Genomic DNA, 21600 nt, shown 5'->3' with positions numbered 1-21600 from the left:
CCCGTCAGCGTACATTATTTGCCAGCTTAGAAGATGTTGCACCATTTCCTTACACCTAATCTATTCTTCTTTCCCATGTCCTACTCCCACCAAAGCAAGCGTTAAATGAGGGAAATTTTATTTCACTTCGAATAGTCTTCCTGGTGTATTCTGGTAGACGTTGACCTGAGCGAAATCCACCACCTGTGGACCACACGTCGACGAAAGCTTACCACTATTTCATTTGTCAATCCCTCGGAAACCTTGCTATTGAAAATTTTCTCCGGGAATTGTCCAGCCCTTCCCACTGACCAGAAATAAAGTGAATTTTCGTAAAAGCCAATGTCCTTGAGACTATCGGCTCTCTCATGTCAATTTTCTTCTCTAAACGTTGTTGCGAAAGACTAACTACTAGAAATAAACATCTGTACACATACCCTCCTCCACAATCAATTAAATCGCTGCAGCTAACATCACTGAATGCATTTTTCGAATTCTTCCTCAATACTAGCGCTTACTTCTCCGCTCGCCTATAGAAGGACTACGAAGAAAGCACGTGCCGATAAAAACAATAAAACTAAAGCACTCCAGAAACATAAGTGATTTTATTAAGTTTCTTGAAATAAGAAAGAAAGCGACATGATTGCAAGACGTTGTTTCTTGGGTTTTCCGGTTGAGTTTGGGTGTGGCGACAACGACATTTCTTATTGTGCATATTTCACTCAAGGGCCATATCGAAGGCCCTGGCAAGATTATACGAAAATTCCTTGTTCCAAGCTTCTTCAAGAACGCTTGGTATGAGTGCGCTCAGTGCTTCAACAGTGTAGAGCACAATTTGCCAAGTACCTTTTGCAACAACGCGGATGTTCTGCGTTGTAACAGGAAGTGCACGCTCGAATTCCAGCTTCAATCCTTCGCCAGAGGACTCGACAATTGTAAATTGCGCTGTGAACCGCAAGAACATGGCGCGAAGAACTAACTGTCCTTGGCCAGAGCAAGTCTTCCATGGCGAGGCGAATTCTATAGGTTCACCATTGTAGAAGTCCACTTGCACCATGCGCTTTCCTTTGGCGCAGTAAGGGATTGGGGGCCCGAACTGGCGGAGTTTGCTCAGGCCATGTAGAGTGATTCCACCAACCTCAATTCCTCGGAAGAGAGAGTGGAACCTCTGTGGGCCGTACTCAAGACCTTCTGGAAGCTTGGCCAGCAGCTTGGAAAACATTTCGCTGTCTAGTTGGATGTCTGTGAAGTCACATGGATCATCTGAAAATGGAAACGCAGCATGAAGCGCTTAGCTCATGTCAATGCAACAGTTTCTGGCAAGGCCATTTTTCGAGCTATTATTGGCATCACCATAGCCCTGGCTTTCCCAGGATTGCGAAACTATATCATTAGTTTGCTAAATCTCTCGAAAATGTTTGTAGCTACACGTAGGTGTCTCTTACAAATTACACGGAGACAAGGACTTTTTCCACAAACTAAAGCGCAAGGGGCAGACCTGCGTGTCATGGTTACGGGATTGATTCTATCGGTGAATATATGGATGCATTTCGACTGTCATCTTGCCAATAACCACATGTGACCACTACTTCTTTTTTCCACTCACACATTCCATTGACACATTGTTACCTAGGTTCGTGGTTTTCCTCAAGGGGGGTTGTGGGCCTGTCATCTTTATACCGGCTGCTGCTTGTACGCATGTATGTATGTATGTATGTATGTATGTATGTATGTATGTATGTATGTATGTATGTATGTATGTATGTATGTATGTATGTATGATGTATGCGTGTATGTATGTATGTATGTATGTATGTATGTATGTATGTATGCATGTAGGTATGTATGTATGTATGTAGGAGCTTATGTCCCCAAGCTCATTGGTTCAACTTTGCTAATTTGCAGGGTTATCATTTATAGGTTCTAACGAATTTGTAAACGTCACCTGTGGCAGAAAGCACATGTGTACTCTTTGAGCTGTATTCCTCGAATCGGTGGAGACTACTTGCACGAGAAATTGAAATGCATAATCGACTAACAACAAAATTTAGTGTTCACTTTTTCATTATTTAGTTTACGGCACATACTGCACTTTGCAAATTGTAGCTGTTGATGTTGCAAGGCGTATTCATTTGGAATAAATTTTGAGAATGGCATGGGTTTTGAGATGTGCGCCTTCAATCAAGCGGTAAAGATGCACTGTTGTTCCACTTACTATTTTATCAAAACATTCTTTTGTGCACTGAAGCACAAAAATAAATGGAAACGCCTATGTATCGCAATCTTTGAAAATGAATATCGTGGAAATTGGTGTCATCCTGAAATGTCATTCTAAGTTATTATGCCTTTCGAACTCACCGATCACAACTTGTAAAATGCAATATGCGTCATAATGTATTCATGAAGAAGTTAAGTGGTTACTTTAGTAAATAAATTATTGTGCATTATTACTTCCCGTCCAATAAATATCTGCCGCTACAAATAACCCACACTAAGGACTACAAGTAGGCTACCTGACATATTGTCCCAGTCTGTAATGTGGGAAGAAGAGGACGGTGATGGTGGCCTTGGAGACGCCGAAGGAGAGTTCTGGTTGTTCGCTGATTTAGAGTTGTTGGCTGCGCCATTAAAAGCCATATGTGAATAAATGTACGCTTCTTGCTGTTGCCTGCTGGTACGTACTGTCACAAACAGGACGCGTAGGCTGAGCACCTGCTCATCCAGTGTCCATCATACGAGCGCCAGCCTAATGACAACATAGCCACCAACTAACACAGCATACACCAACCCAACATGGCCATTTTATTAGACGATATAAGCATCTTGTATCACTTGAGGAGGTATTTAGTCCCTGGTCGTACCCAGACAAAGACAGGCTGTCATAGCTCTTTCTGATTTTCTGACAGTCACCTTTTTCAAGTGTCTTTAAAGAAGACACATGGTGAGCATGCTCACTGTGGGACTTCGTGCACGTGTATGTGAATTTTCACTATGTTTAAAAGCTTTATTATTTACCCTTATATGATGCGTACACCGGTATTGTAGAATTCGAGACAATTTTCGCTACGCTATGAGCTGCGAATGGACGCTTGTTTGTCGCCCATACAGTGCGTTCTAGACTCTATGTAGGGCAGAATGAAGTGAACTTTATTCTGCCGCCATTTTATTTTCTTGTTTTCGTGCTTTTTTTTTTCCTTTTTACAGTTTTTTATTCTACATTTTGCTCATTCTCTAGAGTTTAATTTGGATAAATGCGATAGCCAGTCCTTCACTGATCTATTTTCCCAATTCGCAACAGCCACATAGGCCAAGCTATGTTAAAGGAAAACTATCCTTTACCCAGATGGCAGCCTTCCCTAAAACAGCACAGGGCCCGTTAGCAAACTGGCATTCATTGTCCCTTCATGTTGCGGTCTCGGTAATAGTGTAAGGAACTCTAAAGACCGCTCTAAAGTCACACTAGAAAAAGTGCTGATAGGTTCGGTCATACAGACAAACCAGACAACCAACTACAAACTCTCAATAATGGACGATGGCTTTAACAGGCCACGTATGCAGCTTCTTTACGAAGAAGGCCTATTATGGACTTTACGAAGAAGGCCATATTATGCCGACTGGGACACTCCGCATTTCTACATGCATACTGAAATACCGTAAGAGAGGATAACTTTTTTGTGCCATTGAAGCAGATATTTTGGTAGGATGATAATACTACCAATAAAGCTACAGTGTCGGACACTATAGCGTTCACAATTACAGAAATAAGCGTGTTTACTCATGCTTGAAATGAAGGTGGCAACTCACCAGTCCTGTACACCATTGCAGCACACGGTGAATAGACGAAAGCGATTACGACAAGGAGTTTCCCTAGGGCCATCTTTACTAATATATCTGTAAAGATATTCGGACGGTATGCAATGTCATATTACTAGAATCCGGCATAGTGACGGTAGATCACTATTCTAATACATAATCTCAAACATACTGTGGGCAAGGAATCGCAAGTTTTTGCCAATTGAGTGCACTCCCTGCTACAATTATTCATAGCGCAACTATACACGTCATACAAAGTATAACCGCCATCAGCACTGGCTCCTGTAGTGCGTTCAGAATTTCACATTTTTCTAGGGCTCATAATGTAATTCATCTCACTTAAGATGTGAAATGTTGCAGGTAGATAAGGGAATCATGAGCTCATTGAGTCCGTGTTCTCGACACCGCTTAAAAATTATCTTCGCGGCATAATGAATTAGGAAGAGATATTTTTCAGTTTCGTTGCCCTCAGACGACTTCAAAAAGGCCACCCTTGCAATTGCAGTCTTACATTCAGCAAAAAACATTTCGTGCAATTTTTGTTCAAGAAACCTTTAAAGCAATGCATTGCACAGCAGGCCGATAATGTCTGTCCAAAAGTTCGGCTAGAAGCTTGCACAACAGCTACCAACAATTAAACTGATATTTTACATAGCTCAAAAATTGTGTTGCATGATTCTCTTGCATGTTTCGTTGAGTATTTTACCGCATCATCATTATGTAAAACAAGTCCTGCTAGTACTTATAGATATAAATTCCTAAAGAGAGCGTACCTGCTCTAATTCAAGAACATTGAATTGAAGTTAAGTCTATATCGTGCCGCAAGGACAAAGTGGCTTACTTTAGGGTCGCTCGGTTGTTTCCGAAGTGCCGTTACAGAGAGCACTAGTCCCGTAACCTGACTGCCGTCGGCGAACGCGAGCTTGCCCCTGCAATCACCCTGCACAAGAAGTTGTGAACGAAGCCTCTTTCGAACTGCTTTATAAAGCGCAACTTCACGGGCGTCTGCGGACACGTGATAAGCTAACATCGTATTGAATGTGCAACAGCAGGCACTTTGAGAGTCACCCCGCTTGCAACCATATCGGTAGGTTTCATGTTGCCTGCTGCTTCCGTTACTCCCTTACTGACTCTAACAAGGGCTTATTGACTGCACCACTGAGATGGCTACAACGCGCGCTGATTGCTGCCGAAACTAACAATCGCACAAAGCACTCGGCTCTCTCACCACTATCAGTTCCAAATAACGATGTTCACTCGACGCTCGGCTTGGGCAACTTATGCGTCGAGTAATTGGACAGATCCGGTTCTTTATACATGGCGCGAGTAAATGTACTGACAAGAGTGCTAGTCCATGTTTTATGAAGCAGTTTAACCAATGCATGTAAACAGACCACTGTTGCTTGCAACATTTTTGTACACTATAAGCAGCTTGGTCCTCCATTGTGCTTGTACGCTTTACTGGCGCACAACCTGGGTGGGCTAAGTTAGAACAGCTCCAGGCGTGAGAAGAAAAGTAGGTTTTTTTTCAAGGTATCGTATGCATGAGAGAATTGACGTGCTAATCGCCGAGGATCCGGCCATTCTTCTTAGATCTTCCTGTTGCAAGAAAGTGAGGCAACGAAAGGCCCAGATATCTTTCAGCACTTCAGAGCCATGAAGCCACTGAATAAACTGGACTGCAAGGCCGTTGAGGTGGTCTATAGGGAGGATTTTTCTACAGCATTCTTAGGCGCACATGAACCTACAAACTTAGATTGCCATTGTGGAAACTTTTTGGAGCTTTCTAGCTTATATATGCTTTACATTAATTTTAATAATTATGATCGTTTCCAGGGTTGGTTGAGAAGTCATGGAACAGCCATACCGCCAGTAAGAAAGGTTCGTCTTACTAATAATATATGACTGGTAAGACGAACGGGGGAGTTAAATTGGCAGCGCTTCATGAAATACGTGCAATTTCATTTGAATGTAAACTTTAAATTTTATATTGCTAAAACGGCTTTATCAGTTTTATTCTTTTTTCAATGTAAGCAGTTCGGTAATCATGCAGAACTAGCAGATTATAATTTTTGTTCCCACAGCTTGTTCAACCGCGCTTCGCTGGCGGCAGTGTAAGATACTACAATGATTTGTCAGTTTTACACAAACGACGAAACTGCCACCGAAGTGCTCAACGCAAAAACGGAAATACGAACGTAGCATGGCGTAAAGATGTGCCATTTCCTATCGGACGCCTTTTATGTATGCCGTACGTACAAATATTTCTTATTATAGGATTTATGGACTACGAATCGTAGTTCCACATTATCACGAGCCTTGGCGTAAACTGCCGATGAATTTGACAACGTTTTCTACCCCAGACTTTGTACCACGACTCCTAGCTTCAGCGAAAGGCACAATTGCACGCAGAGTGTCTCGAATTTAAGGAGGTTGAGCGTTGTGGCCTCTCGATCAACTACCTTAACCCTACCCAGCGACGTCAAAGCTTATCCTGACGAGTTTTTTTGGGGGGAAAATGCGAATCTTTTTATGCATTTTATATGATACCGCTTCAACATTAACAGCTCGTAACATAAGGCCGCGCTGTTTTCGTTGATTTTTTTTAAGCTAACGGCATCCGTTTGTAGACCACACTAGTTTAACAACGTTTATGCGCGATAAATGAAGCCAACAATTGATCCGGTGACGCACGTTTTGCTGCCCATTCGTTATCATTTTGAAAGTCAGGTATTCCATTAGCGTGTACTGCAAAGCTGGCTCGAAGAACTAATTCAGTGGCGCACTTTTCTTTCATCTCATAAGTTTTACTCCAATCTACCGCCGTGTGATCTGTAGAGAACTTAGACAAGGATGGGGCCACATCTTGCCGTGGTCTTCATAAATGAACTTACACATTTCATTGCAGTCATGGTATACACTATTTCGTTGTTCGCAGGAAAACATATTTGAAGGGGTGGAAAGGATAAAACTCACTTTTTCTGGTCTGGAAGTTCGCAATGGAAGATGCTGAAGGTTCAGGACATTGTGCTCAACTCAACCTATAAAAGCAGTACGAAATTGATTCTCCCTATGTTGGGACGAATTAGTACCGACAAGACTGCTGTAATGTGCCTTATGTCACAAATGCCAAGGCAAGAGCACGTTTGAAGGACCACTCCAAGGGACACACGAGATGACCAACAAAGGATACAACAGATAAAAAGCACTTCTACGGCGAAAGTCACCAATCAATAGAAGAAAAGAACTTTCTATTCTAGCAGTTGCCTAATATTAGGATATCGCCATTACACTAGGAGGGAAAACGCTGGTCTAGGTGTGATATGCTTATCTTCACCTATACGACAGGAAAAGGACCGTGCCGAAATACTTTCTTTTTCTCCGATATCCAAGCTGGCGAAAATAGTGTTACAAATTGTAATTATTTGATGCTTACAAACTTGCATAAATGCCGTGAAATTTTACCGGCTTAATCTGTAGAACTCACATTCTTGTTGTACATCTTTGAAACGATTTTCGTTTACAAAAGGTATTATGAAGAAATCAGTAATTGAGACATATCCCTCATAACAATATTCTGGACCGCACGTTTACGACAGAAGCGTTAAACTCTAGGCGGTTACCTTGGAATTGCGCCTCTGCATCCACAAAAGGATAAGTTCGGATCAGGATGAAGTCGTGACAGAACCTCCGCAAATTGTGCAGATTCTTAAGCGCTTCCAAAAAACATTGCCGACACTTCAAATTGTAATAAACGTACACACACCGCTGGGTCTATGGCTGCGGCAGTGATGATTACTTCGTAGTACGCATGCGCTGAAATGAGAGACATGTTTCAATGCAAGTAGAAGGACGCCGCGGCAAATCACGTGTACGTAGTTTCAATGTGTTAGCATTCTTAAAATATTTCATGTAATTTATTGTGGCTATCTCTCTGGTTTCTATGTTTGTATCTATGTAGGTTTCATAAACTGCTTTCCCACCTGCCCAGGTCACTCAGTAGTGCGTGGTCGAATGTTCTGCGCATTGGGTTCCCGTGCTGTGGTAACAGGGTTTGTGTCACTGAAATGGGGTCACTGAGTATGTACTGCATACGCGCCGCTCTTCAACGAACCTCTTTCCCGCGACATGGATCACTGTTTATGCGGGACTATAGGTTGGCAGCACTGGTCGAAGAAACTCTTTGGCAATAAATTGGATCACTGTGTTTGTGCCACTTCGTCTGTGCTGTTCTTAAATGAAAGCCTTGATGCTGATTCATTGTTAACTATTTCAGCTGAATAAGTAGATTTGTGCAAAATATCGTGGGTGGTTTACAAAAATATTGGTAACGTTTAAATGAAGCGCCCTGTACCTGCAGTCGTTCAGATTATATCATGATTTTTTTTAAAGCAGATCATGTGTAGAGTCTAATAATCGCTTGTAAAAGAATGTTCATTAGGATGAGAGAAATGGTTCTTTTACAAATGCTGCGTGATGTTAGCTGAAAATTCCGTCTTCAAGTATTTTGCAGTGAACGCTTATAGTTCAAGTTTTATTCTTCTAGTACAGACTACAAACGTCCTCCCGGCCTAAAAGCTACCGTCAGCAGCTTGACTGGACCCAGGAGGCGTTATACATGGCAGCGCGATAAAAGTAACCTTTTTGGTACAAAAAAACTTACATAAACTAAACATAAATTTGTAAACTCAGATACATGCTTATGAGAGGATATGTAAGAATCAACAAGACATTTTTGTACAAATATAACAAAAAGGCAACAAAGAAAACATGGTCATTTATATGCATCGTTATAAATGAATATATATGGTATAGGTTAACGAAATACATCTTCAACTCTTTACGAGAGAATGTATTAGAGATATAAGGTCGTAGTTACACTTATTAATATTACTTTTCTTACCTCGACGTCCCATCGTGGGAGGCCTAGGCCCAGCCGACAGAACTGCTGGTGTTCATTAAAGTTTACTCTCTCTCTTACCGGATTCAAAGATAAGAATGACATCGCCAATTTTTTTTTACATTCTGATTAAGTGTGCGGTAAATAAAGATTGTTAAATGATATGGTAGAGGATTAAACTGCTAATAATAACTGGAGGCTTTTGGTATTTATACCATCAATACCGAAGCTTGTTGATGCAATAAGATTCTTTATTACAAGTACGATACCTTCCATAGGTAATTGGATGAGACTCATGAATTTATATTTTTCGCGAACAACACCAGGAATATTTTAGTGGTCTTCCTTCGTAAATATAGATGTAAAGAATTGGTTAAAACTTGGGCATAGTCAACATTATCAATCCAATTTCTGTTTTTATTCTGTGTTGATGAAGTCCAAGCCGGGAAGAGAGTGCGCCAGAGTGTTTAGCATTTGTATTAAGTAATAATTATTAAGTATTTGGCAGTACACAACGCTATTATGTGCACCCTTTATCCCCCACTGCACTGCAATATTCTGTTTCGTAAGATTTCTTTCTGAACCTTGACGAAGGGGTGCTGAGTTTTAGTGATTATGTAGAGATGCTCTCTTTCATTTAGCAATGTGGGCAGTGACTTACGGTACCTTCGTTTATATAGTTAAATCGGATGAACTTAATGCTATATAAGGGTGCAGTCTCGCCGGCATTTGCTCTCGGACCATTTCATACATTTTGTGGGCAGTACGGTAGGAAAGGGTAAAAATTATTCTATGGCAGAAGGTGTCAAAACATTTAACACTGACTGTACAGTCAGTTTCTTGTAGTTAAAGGGACGCTTGAAAATAAGGGTCTGTGAAAAGGATGGAATAGCATAGTAGATGACAGTATGATTTTGTGATTGCTGAAACAATATGTTACTAAAATATGATTAGTAATCTAGGGTTTTGACGGTATAAGCAGCTCGAATGTTTTAGTACCTCGTGATGGTTGGTTGACAAACTGTACTACGGAAACGTCGAGGATGAGCTCAATGAGTTGCATTGGGGAATGAGAGCTATATGTGGAAAAGGACTGGTTGTTGTCAGGATAGTTAAAATCACACATTAAGATAACATTGCCATTCGGTAATTTAGCCGAAATAGCATTAAGGATTTCGCGCATATTGCAAGTAAAGGAGCTAGAATTGCGGGGCAGCCTGCAACATACTCACATTAATGAATTGCTAAAGGATCATGTATTAGAAATTCAGAGGCCCATAAAGTTTGCAATACGCTGTGAATGTCTTCTACAAATGAAGTTCCGTGCATTTTAATAGCGATTGCGACACTACCTCGAGGTTTATTTTCCAGATCCTTAGCGCAGATGCCGTAACCGCCACTATCAGACATATTCTCATCATCTCAGATACCCGAGTGAAGCCAAGTATCTATCAGAACTGTTATGCGCATCCCCTGTTTTCCAGGTATATTTTATGTTGCACGCCCTTTGAAAGAATACTACATATATTAGTACATAAAGAGAAAAAAATATTAACCGCGATGACTGTTCCGACGCTGCAATTGCGATTGGATGATAGAATCTCCAGCCTTTGCCCGTACGAGTTATTCCTTCGAAGAAACAGTTATGCTTTATATTAATTCATATCCACAAGTAGTGTTATCAATATTCAGCTTTGGTAATATTTAATTCTAATGGAATATTTTGTTGAGTTCGCAAGCTCAAAACAACTTCTTTTTAGCCGCTTGTGTCTGCACGGAAAAATCTTTGCCCACTGCAAATTTGCTACATTTTAGCTCCAATCTTCTTTCCAAAAGCTGCGATTTGCCCTTGAAAAGTGCAAACTTCAGCAGTATTTGGCCTGCATTTCCTGCATCGTACTTTCCAATTATATGCGCACGCTCTATGTGGAACGACTAAATAGTTATACCGATGTTCCGTGAGCAAAATTTGTTGTGTTCTTTCTTCCGCCGACAACCATGTGTCACGGTGTGCGTCTGGTACGCCGCCGCAAAGTAAATATGGGCGTCGGAGCCGGTTCTCGGCATCACAACGTTTTTTACGGTAATAAGTGTGTCATACATGACAAGAGCAGGCTGGAGTTATCGTAACAATGAATCAGATTCGTTACTTTTCAATTACCCGCAGGGGCGTCTGCTTCAGCAGGCGTTTGGTGTATTGCGACACCACGTAGGTGAGCACATGATAGTTGGAGCCGCCCACGTGTAGCCATGTGCGGCTTATCCCTGTCTGTGGAAAGGAGGATCCTGAGGGCTGAGCCGATGCTTGGATGTTTAGGCCTTTAAGGGTGCCCGGCGGAGGCAACACGCCTCTGTGGCCTCTGCTTCACATAGATGGCGCCTCCAGATTGACCAGCCTGGAAGAACTCGGCAGTCGCCTTTTCCGGCCCTCCTCTTCAAAATTCGTCTTTCTCTTTCAGTTTTATTTTTACTGTCATTTCTTCACTTCTCACTTCCGAGTTTCTCGGCGGCAAGGGTTAACCTTAAGTGGCTAGCTAGTCTCGGTTATGCTGTATTTGGTTATAGCAGCGGTGTATCGCTGGTGTTGGCAGGATTTCCCTAGTAGGAACTTGTGTCACGTCCCCCTGTTGGGTCCCATGGTGGGTGGTCGGCATCTGTGCCAAAACCCCATCTATATTTACGGACAATGCTTTACCTAAACTCCCTGATCGCCCTCAGAAACGAGGGCGCACTAAGGACGTCATCGAGTCTTTTCGGACGGAATATCCAGATCTTCCCGGATTCCAAATTATTCACTCTGAAAACTCAGACACACAAATGTGAACTATTTCACCGTTCCTTGTTTCGATATCTTTCGCTGAAGTTTTAGGTCTAGGCTATAAGGTGTCGAGGGTGGCAAGCGATGATCTAGTCTTGGAACTCCACGATCACAGGCAATATGTGAAAATGCCGAAGCCAGTGTTACTTGGGCTATTGTTACCGAAGTAACAGTTGCTACGCACCGTACTAGGAACGCCCCGCATGGAGTTGTCTCGGACGACGATTTGCTGGAGTTGACTGAGGCTAAATTCTTGGAGGGCTTCAGTCAACAGAATGTCATGACTGGTAAACAAATTAAGAGGAGTCGGGATGGAAAGAAATCGAAACCAAGCAGCTGATACTCACTTTCGGCTCAAGTGTCCTTCCCGAATTCATCGAGGCCGGGCATATCAAACTTCGTGTTAGGCTATACGTACTCAATCCTCTCAGATGCTTTAAGTGTCAGAAGTTTGGCAACAGTTCACAAAGCTGTCGAGGCCGGCTGATATGTGCCAAGTATAGTGACAATGAACGTTCCTCTTAAAAGTGCCAAAACAATCCACATGGTGTCAACTGTGATGGCGAGCATGCGGCATACTCGCGGTGCTGGTTGTCTTGAAAAAAAGAAAAAGCAGTTGTCACAATCAAAGTCAAAGAAAATATATCTTTCAAGGAGACACGTAGGAGGGTATTATACCTGCCTAAGAGCAGCTTTGCGGATATGACGCATCAGGGGCCAGCGCCACAACGGCCTCCAACGGATGTCTGGCCCGCACACAGTGAGCTGGCATTGGCTTCACCCGCCCCTTCGACGGCTGGCGCTGCTGCGCCGTTCGACAAGGGGTCATCGACTTCGGGGCTGATGCCCTCAGGGGCTTTATTCCTTGAGAAGAGGCCTCCTTGACAAACAAATCGCTAGCGTGGGTCCAGCGCTTCTGCGGAGGCGATGGATGCGACACTTAGGCAAGCGGCTCCACCAGCATCTATGGAGCAGAAAGAATCTCTCGACCGCCCCCAAAAAGAGAAACATTTCATCACAGGACCAGCGGAGGGCCATGTAACCTAACTTTTGGTAGTAGGCTCACTGCGCTAACCTCGTTCTTATTATGGATACCCAAATATTGCAATGGAAACAAAGGTGCTGTGTGTCCAAGAAATACGCCTAAATTAACAGATACCAACTTTCTAAGGCAATATGCCACTGTCCGGAAAGACCGCGATCATGCACTTGCCTCTTCGGAGGGGTGTAGCCGTAATAGTCGAGAAGGGCACTGTTTGTCAGCAAATATATCTGCAGGCTTCCCTCGAGGCAGTGGCAGAGAGAACTGTGCTGTTTAAGAAGCTAATCTCAATTAGTTCGACGTACGCCCCCCTTGATGTGAACGTTATAATACAGAGTCTCAAAGCTTCATGGATGAACTGCCTCCGCCATACATAGTCGTTCGTGAGCTAAACCTTCATAGCCTCTGTAGGACGACTCGCGTTGGGATATGCTTGGGCGCCTGATAATAAATTATCTGTTTTCTTCAGTTACATGTTTACTGAACAAACAGGACCAACGCACTGCAGCATTACACATAACACATACTCGTCCATAGACTTGAGCACAGTTTCGAGCTCACTATTTCCGTACCTGGAGTGGTCTGTTCTGAAGAACCTATATCGGAAAGACCACTTCCCAATTATGTTAAACCTAACAAAACAAGAAGCACGCTCGCCACGTTTCCCTCGGTAGAACATCGAATAAGTGAACGGGCAAAATTTTCGAGGACTCACATGCTTAGGCGTGGACCACATATCTAATTTTATTGTAGGCGATGCTGCCACATACGTAACAGGTTTTATTATTGACGCTACAAGAAGGCGTATTAAACAAACGAACCGACTGGCAAAGAACCGTCGCATCCCATGGTGGAATGACGAATGTCTGAAAGCATGCAAAAATCAAAACGGAGCTTGGGGGTTGCTTCATAATTCCCAAACAGCTGAAAGCCTTAATAATTTCAAACAGATGAAATCACAAGGCAGGAGAACATGTTGACGTGCAATGAGAGAGAGAGAGCTGGGAGTGGTACATATCTTGGATAAATTCTTACACGGACCAGACAAAACTATGGAATAGGATGAATAAATTTTACGCCGGGAGACGAACCCCTTTGCCATTTGTAAGTACTCAAGAAGATGGCCTGGGAGATCAGGCAGACTGTCTGGGTGAAGACTTTGAGTATATCTTGAGTGCATCTAATTAAACACAATCATTCCTGAGGTTGAAAGAACGCGCAGAATGGCAGCCTGTTGATCGTAAATGCGCCCGAAATAAACATAGCAACCACCCGTTCAGTCTAGCTGAGCGTAAAACTTCTGTTGCTTGTTGCAACAGCTGAGCACCAGGTGGTGAGCGTATCATATACGAAATGATCAAGTATCTGCACCCTGAAACAGATAAAACACTCCTCTTACTTTATGTAGTCATGTGGGCGGCTGGGTATATTCCATCTTCTAGGATAGAAGCTATAATAATGCCCATACTCAAACAAGGTCCTTAGTAGTCCTTACCGAGGAGAAACAGACCTATCGCTTTGACCAGCTGTCTGTGCAAGCTGTTTGAAAAGATGATAAACCAGCGTCTAATATATCTCCTAAAGAGCAACGGAATACTAGATCCTTATCAGTGTGATTTCAGAGAAGGTAGGTTAATTGCAGACCACCTTGTCCACAACTGGACAAATATAAGAGATGCCTTCATACACAAACAGTTTTTTTTTCTTTCCGTATGTCTTGATTTGGAGAAAACGCATGACACCACATGGCGCTTCGGCATTATCCGAGAACTTTTCGCTATAGGTGTCTGCGGCACTATGTTGACCGTAGCTTCCGTGTAAAGGTGGCCAATGCCTTGTGGAGCTGTCGCCCAGGAAGTTGGTGTTCCGCAAAGGAGTTATCTAAGCTACACACTGATTATTGTGAAAATTATTTCTTCGTGCATGAATCTCCCACGAACAATGTTCTACTTTGCATATGTTGATGATGTCCAGATTGGATTTAAATCACGCAACCTTGCTATCTGCGAACGGCATGTCTAGCATGTGCCTTAACTAACGGGGAATAATGGGCTCAAGAAAACGGTTTTAGGTTTAGCCCACAGAAAAGTAGATGCATTCTTTTCACGAATTAGCGAAGAATAGTACCATGCCTTGCCACTGAGCTCTCTGGTAGCAGGTTATCTGTAAGTGCCAAGCACAAGTTTCTCGGCAATATATAGTGCTCGAAACTCGCATTCATCCCGCGTAGTGAATACTTGAAGGCCAAGTGACTAAAAACAATGAACTTATCGAATCTTTTATCGAGTCCAACATGGGGCAGTGACAGGAAATGTCTTGTGAACTTGTATATGGGTCTTTCCGACTCAGATCCTGACAACGGCGCGACAGTATATCAGTCCGCTACACCAAGTGTTCTGATGATGTTGGAACCTGCCCATCATTTAGGAATCAATCCGCATCCTGAGCGGAGCCTTGAAGACAAGCCCCGTACAAAGCCTGTATGCGCAAGCAAATGTGTGGTTGCTCCATATTCACAGATCATATAGCAGTTTTACATATTTCCTGAAAATAAATTCCAATCGGGAACATCTGCCTCATTCATCCATCATCGTTAAATGCTGCCACCAGCGTTCACCCACCATGCCGTAATTTTTCTTGGTGCAGAACCGCTGTTTGACACCAAGGAAGTTCTGGAATTCTTGAATAATGTGGACTTTCATGTTTTCGTCCCATAAATTCACAGCACATCCCCTTTCCAGAGGCTGCCGCTGTAATAGTAGTTTTGTATAGCACATGCCTCCATGCCCTTACATCTCAAGGGCTCTTTTAAGGCAGTAGCGCTTCTTGGAAATGTTTGCCTGTGGCATATTTTACTATGTCATCAATATTCCAGAGTGTGTCTTTCGTGTCCATAGCACAGCTCATTAGCCATTGGCATGATTTTATTGCACATACGATTTACGCACTTTACAGCGACTGTTTTAGGCCCCTTTACAGTCGTGTGACATCTACGTCTCGTAATCAATACCTACATTGCGAACTCATTAACACCGGCCTGGCACTTTTTGGCCATATCTGGCCATTGCGCCGCAAAACACCACATTCATCATCATCATCACTGCTGAATTGTTGAGCTCCTCCTCGATTGCGCGAAGTAGCAATGAGAATTGGCGAGTGTTTCGAAAGTAGGTCAACTTTATATTTTTTGAGGGTTTCGTAAAAGTGGGTCTTGTCTCAATATTATGAGCTGTGTACCTCATTTTTTACGTCGAGGAGCTTAGAGCGTAACTGTCACCCTACTGTCCCTCTTCTTTCTTTGGGTATGTTTAAATTGAAAAGAAAAAGCACAATGACGCTCGTCACACACTTCCTGTAACGTGTTTCTTTAAATTTCACTGAATTTTACTAGTCTGACAAACCAAATATCAGTGTAAACCCGATAGCTTAGATACCCTCTACGGTTCCCTGCCTGCTCTTTAAATTTTTCTACGAGAGTTGTGTCTTGGGCCTAAGCATAGGCGGAGCAATGTGCAGCGTTGCCGTGTAACAAGGAAAACACATTTAGGAACTGCTCAAGTTCGCCAATTCTTCCAACTTGAATAGGGCCTCTTTAAAATTGAGGGGTTTCTCATGTCACATTTGAGTAAGTTGTGTGCACTTGTACGTGTGGCTTTCAGCCACCCTTTATTGTCATTGGCCTATTCGCTTCTTGCTGCCGACGCAGTCGCTTAGCCACAATATCTTGAAACCAAAACCAGGGGCGTTTTTTATTTGTAACGTTCTATATGCACCGAGGATTTGGCTCCGAGAGAGCTTGTGCCGCACTCCTTATACTGTATAAGAATGTCGGTACAAAAACGGCACCCGCTCCACTAGAAAAGGAAGAAAACAAGAAACGCGCTATCTTGGTAAGGTAACACCTCTTCTTTAAAAAAAGCATTTAGTTTGCATAAAAATAGTCTACGTTGTAAACAATACATTAGCCCAAACTTTTCTTGCACTCTTCCAAGCAACTCTCGAGTCGCTCAAACCTAGTACCCTTGAATAGCTCCTGTGAAGCTGTCTAAACATCATGCACAGTTGAAAATCTTCATCCTTTCACGGATTTGGTGGGACAACTTGAAATTTGCATGTGGGCCAGCTGAAATTGGGAAGTATGCTCCATAGAAAATCAAATAGAACATAAAATGACAGTTACATGAGTGTCATGAATAGCACGTATGAAAAAACGCCAACCAATACTTCAGACTGTAAATACCTCGCACACACAAATCAGGTGGGCCGCCGTACTAATCGAGAAGCCATTTACTTTCTCTGCACAGTTTTGCATGTTTCCCTCCCACATTCACTGTAGAATACCTTGACACCTCCTAGTAAAATCGCTGACCAGTTAAGCAGGAGCAAATGTTGGCTGAACCATTAAATAAACGTCGAAAAATAACAGGCGATTACCACTATATTTACACTAATGCAATTCTCACATTTGTTTTGTCTTAATAGAGAAGTCGTCCAAAATTGGCTTGAAATTTGCTTGTGTTTACTTACATAAACAAATCGCCAGTTTTCCGCGCCCATAGAAATCTTCACGAGGGGGTTTGGATCACTTTTAATGTGATTTTTCAAATCTTGGTACAAAATCAAGCCGTTGTCTTTGTTTTCTTTCGTATTTATCTATGTGAGCAGCGAAAAAGAAATATTCTGGTAACTCGTCTCATGCCAAGTTCGTAGTCAGCAACGTCACTCACAATATCTAAGTCTTATTCCAACAGCTTGTGAATTCTTATCAGTTGTGTAGCGACGATCCTCGTTGAGTCTTATGGAATTTTTTACACAAATCATTGTACAAAAATGTGTGAAAACATAAGTATTGCGCGCCACAAGCTTGTAATGAATAGTATCTTTACCAACTTGCTTAACTTTCAGGCGCTCCACCTTTTGCTACAATCTCGTAGGTACAACTGGTTGTGGCTGGACAAAATGAGCCGGTTATCGAATGCTTATTTTTCTTGAAGCTCACCAGACCGCCCAACGACTCAGGTGTAAATAGTACCTGCGCTAATTGTAGAGGGCACGTGATCAAGCATGTGATGAGAGGTGTGGAAGAAGTGAATGCCAGGTAATGTGATGAAATATTTGCTAAATGAAGGCGGAAAGAGCAGCTGAGCGCACGTCTCGTCCTCTAGCCCGAATGTGCCCCCACATGGCTGCTCGCACGTCGTAATTTGGACATAATCTTGGGCAGGTGCAAAGACTGAGCGAACTGAGATGGTTAGTAGCTTCTCGTGCGCTATTTTCTGGTGCTGTGAGTCGTAAAGGTAGTGTAATCTCCAGTGTCAAACTCACGTTGAAACGATAGACTGGTCACAGCGAGATTTCCTGGTTATGGAATGAGATCTCTTCATGCTAGCCTATGCACGCATGACGTCGTACTTGTTCATTTGTTTATAAGCGAATGTTCAATGTAAATTTTAGGGCTAGTAAATGTACGAGCCCTACTTTGTGTAGAGTTTGCATATTTTCTGTCCCTATAAGTGCTTCGTCTCTCGGGCATTACTATGACTACTCTTTTTTTCTTGCACACAGCATCACGGTCACAGGTTTCTCTTGAATGGACAGTTCTTCCCAGCGCCACTGATCGGTAGTATTACAGAGTGCTGTGTACCAAATTAAAAAAAAAATTAAGTGGAAGCAAAGAACACCGAGTAGGGGAGCATAATATACTTAGATAACCAGGCCAGTGCCAATGTGCACTGCTGTCTTCAGTGGTAAATGCAGGCGACCTACCTGAATTTTGACCAAACATTAGTCGAATTCTCTAATTTATTGGTGAAGTACAAATCACCGCGAATTAGCAGCACTTCTTTTCTCGGTAATGCTTGTTTCCTCGAGAATCTTTTTATTATTTTGTTTCTAAAACTAAAGTCTTCCTAACGGAAATGACGTGCACTAGAGCGCGCAGTCGGCTATTGTGGCGATCAAGGGCTTTCACAGCATACGTTGGACAATTTGATGCGCAAGATGGCGGATATAAGGGCCCAACTGCTCCCCTACAGGCAGCGTATAGAAGGGCACTATACGTCCTTGAAGCGCACTGCGATTTACCGATATATTTGCGAGTACCTTGGAGGTTCTTATAAGCTATACTTGAGAGAATTCTGCAACTGCGAAAATTCCGCTGCCGATGGGAAGCATAGTTTTTACACGCATCTCACTAATCTTCGTGTTGTGGCGTCAAACTTCCTTGTGACGTCATTTATTAAGCTTAATCGTTTTCCATTTCCAAGCACTCGCCGTTTTCCAGACAAAGTAAGGCAATTAGTATCTTCGGACATGCGTAATTATAGTTAGTTCCTCCATTAAAAGCCTAATGTTGTTTACACCGCGCTTCCGTGAACTACAGGAAGACGACAGGGGGCCGATACTTGTTGACGTTTCGCTTCCGTCGCCTCGTCTTCTATAGTGTAATACGCTACATATTACACATTTCCCACCCCTTAACAGATTGGTGTAGGTACGGGTACCATCGTCAGCAAACTGAGCTCCAAAGCGGTCCATCAAGCACCGAAAGTGTTGATCAGTCGGAGTGGCAACACAATCACTGACCAGCCTGCGCCTAAGCTAGCGCCTAAGCCAGCGCCAAAAGCACCAACTGTGGTGATGTATCAACCACAACACCAACCCCTCCCCGTCAAAAAAAAAAATATGGAGACGTTGACGTGGAGGCTTCGCGGCACTTTTTAATTTCTGAGCAGTCGCAATCAAGGGTAACCGACACATATGGCGGTGAAGGAAATGATCCATCTAAATGAAACAGTGACGCAATTTGCTAGAGAACCACGCGAATTAACTTGATAGCTATGACACGTGTAAACAAAGCTGCTGGACATATTTAGTAAGTCTTTTGGGTGAAAAGTGGCACCAGAAGAATAATCTGTGACACGCTGTGCACGGAGTCATCATATCCTGCGTTCAGGATGCGTGGGCGCTGTTGAAAAAGTAAGAGTGACATGACAGAGCGTATAAAAGAGGCTGTCTATAATGGAAGAGCCGGTGACTCATTCAACCTCTTGATGTTCAGAAGTTGCGCCATGGTTGACTCCATCATCGAAGAGGGCCAGCGCTTCGCGAATGCCAAAATTTACTGAATCAACCGATCTTTTGCATCGCTCCTTAACACCACTGCTATGCTCTCGGGCGAATCAGGCCCTATTAGTCATTTCTCGTCACCTCTAGTCGAACAGATGAAATTTGTTCGACGCACAATTGAATAATGCAAGCGTGCCTGCGTGTCTACACGTGCAGGCCATCATGCAGAGGAACTCGCGGATTCACGAATTTGCTCGCTTCGCTTTTCGCCCGTCCTATACCACCAACATTAGGACGGGCATTGTTTTCACTTTATCAGTGGCTCACTGCGTACCCAGGAAACCCACCTGAATAAAGAACTTCCCATAATCGGCCAATATTCTTCAGGGGCAACCTTTCCGGTCACGTTGCCCATCACTGTTCAAACCAAAGAGTAGTTACACCACAGGTCGTTGCTTCGTGGCCTGACAACAGGCGTTACCGCCCTCCATAAACGCCAAGCTTACCGGCCCTAGAATCTAGGAGGCATGGCCGCGGCGGTCCTCGTCACCGAGTAGAAACCAGTCCTCTTCGTGGCTCTCTCGTCATTGACTACTTCCCACAAGGAAACTAACTAATGCACCTACAGGAAGTGAGGCTGAATTCACGACAGTACTAACTCCTTCTTACTGTGCAAACTCGAACATGCTTGATGGAGACTAAAATTGATGGCCTGTCATTTTTACAACTGGCGACACCGGCCCTCATATTTCTGGGAGGAGTGCTACGCATCGCCATTGACGTCAAACTTGATCTCACCCATTTCATTCGTGTAGCCTATGAAAGAATGTGGACAGTCTTAGGGATGCACTCCACCCAAGTCACCTAACGCTTGTCCCGCTACATCTTTCTTGCTCACTCTGCTCGAACGATGTCCCAACAAGTTCATTATTGGCACTGACATTTTTGGTCACCTATACTGCCGTGACCTACTGGGCGAGTAGCCTTCTTTACCTTGAGTTGCCTGATATAACCGAAGTTCCAACAGCTCCTCTATCTGGCCGATGCTCCTTCGATCAAGTGCGTCTGTAACCAAAGCTACAACCCAAGTGACCATGGCGTCGTGCAAAGCTGTTTCTGATAGCTACTGCGTGTTTGTGATGGTGAAACCCCTGCTGACGGTGAGCCGCATGCTGTGGCAAATGTATGCAGACTGTATCTACATGAATTTGAAAACAATTCCGCGAACATTTGGTCTTACGTTGCAAGACAATATTCGACCCAGGGACTTAACACTTTGAGGTAGTGTTCATGTTTCCATAGACCGACAAGAAGATCTCTTGTTGTAGACGTCTGGACGGATATCTTGGCTTGGGGGGACGAATTTTAGCCTTCGCCCTGTCTTAATGTATGTACAGTGCGCATTTCGTTGTTCTCTAGTTCATTCCTTTAGGTCGTTTTATTTATATACCGCTTACATTGCTCAGAAAGAATCGGCAAGAGCTTGCTCCGAGAAACATCACACCATTCCATTCCCTCAGAAGCCATCTGAGCCCTCCTTAGCATATGGCACAATGGTAATGAACACTAGGTCACAAATGAAATGTGAGGTAGAGAAGATGTAGGTATACAAAAAAAAATTAGGCACCGGAATTCTACGAAGTGGCCTAATTTCTCGCTTTATTAGAAAAAGCCGTATGGTTTAGCTCGGTGCCTTTTATATTTCATCGTCCAGACTTGTATGGGGGCGAAATTAATGGTCCATGCAGAAGTAGTAATGGTGCAATCCGAAATTCACACTGCAGGGAAGTTAAAAAATTGAAGAAAATCATGTGTTCGAATGAAATGCACCTAATACTTTCCTGTTATTCTGAAAGAAAAATAGGCGTTAGGAGTACTCTATAGGTCAGTAACATGCCATAGTACATGGTCATTCAATGTTCGATCAAAGTGACAAAATCATAACAGAGGCCAGTGCAAGGGCAGAATTTCTGTTAAATT

General features: G+C 43.1%; 1 protein-coding gene across 1 annotated transcript; it reads right to left on the bottom strand.

Annotated features, from left to right (window-relative positions):
* Nucleotides 1-564: 564 nt before the first annotated feature.
* LOC126534162 (uncharacterized) lies at nucleotides 565-4737 on the bottom strand. Its single transcript, XM_050181411.3, has 3 exons — nucleotides 4634-4737; nucleotides 3784-3870; nucleotides 565-1242 (listed from the first exon to the last, which is right to left on the bottom strand). Exons 2-3 carry the CDS (start codon nucleotides 3854-3856, stop codon nucleotides 698-700), a joined length of 618 nt encoding a protein of 205 aa, XP_050037368.3. The 5' UTR covers nucleotides 3857-3870; nucleotides 4634-4737; the 3' UTR covers nucleotides 565-697.
* Between the last annotated feature and the right edge of the window lie 16863 nt (nucleotides 4738-21600).

The sequence above is a fragment of the Dermacentor andersoni genome, chromosome 7 (genome assembly GCF_023375885.2).
Source record: "Dermacentor andersoni chromosome 7, qqDerAnde1_hic_scaffold, whole genome shotgun sequence".
Classification (NCBI taxonomy): Eukaryota; Metazoa; Arthropoda; class Arachnida; order Ixodida; family Ixodidae; genus Dermacentor; species Dermacentor andersoni.
This window is presented reverse-complemented; position numbering and strand designations above follow the sequence as displayed.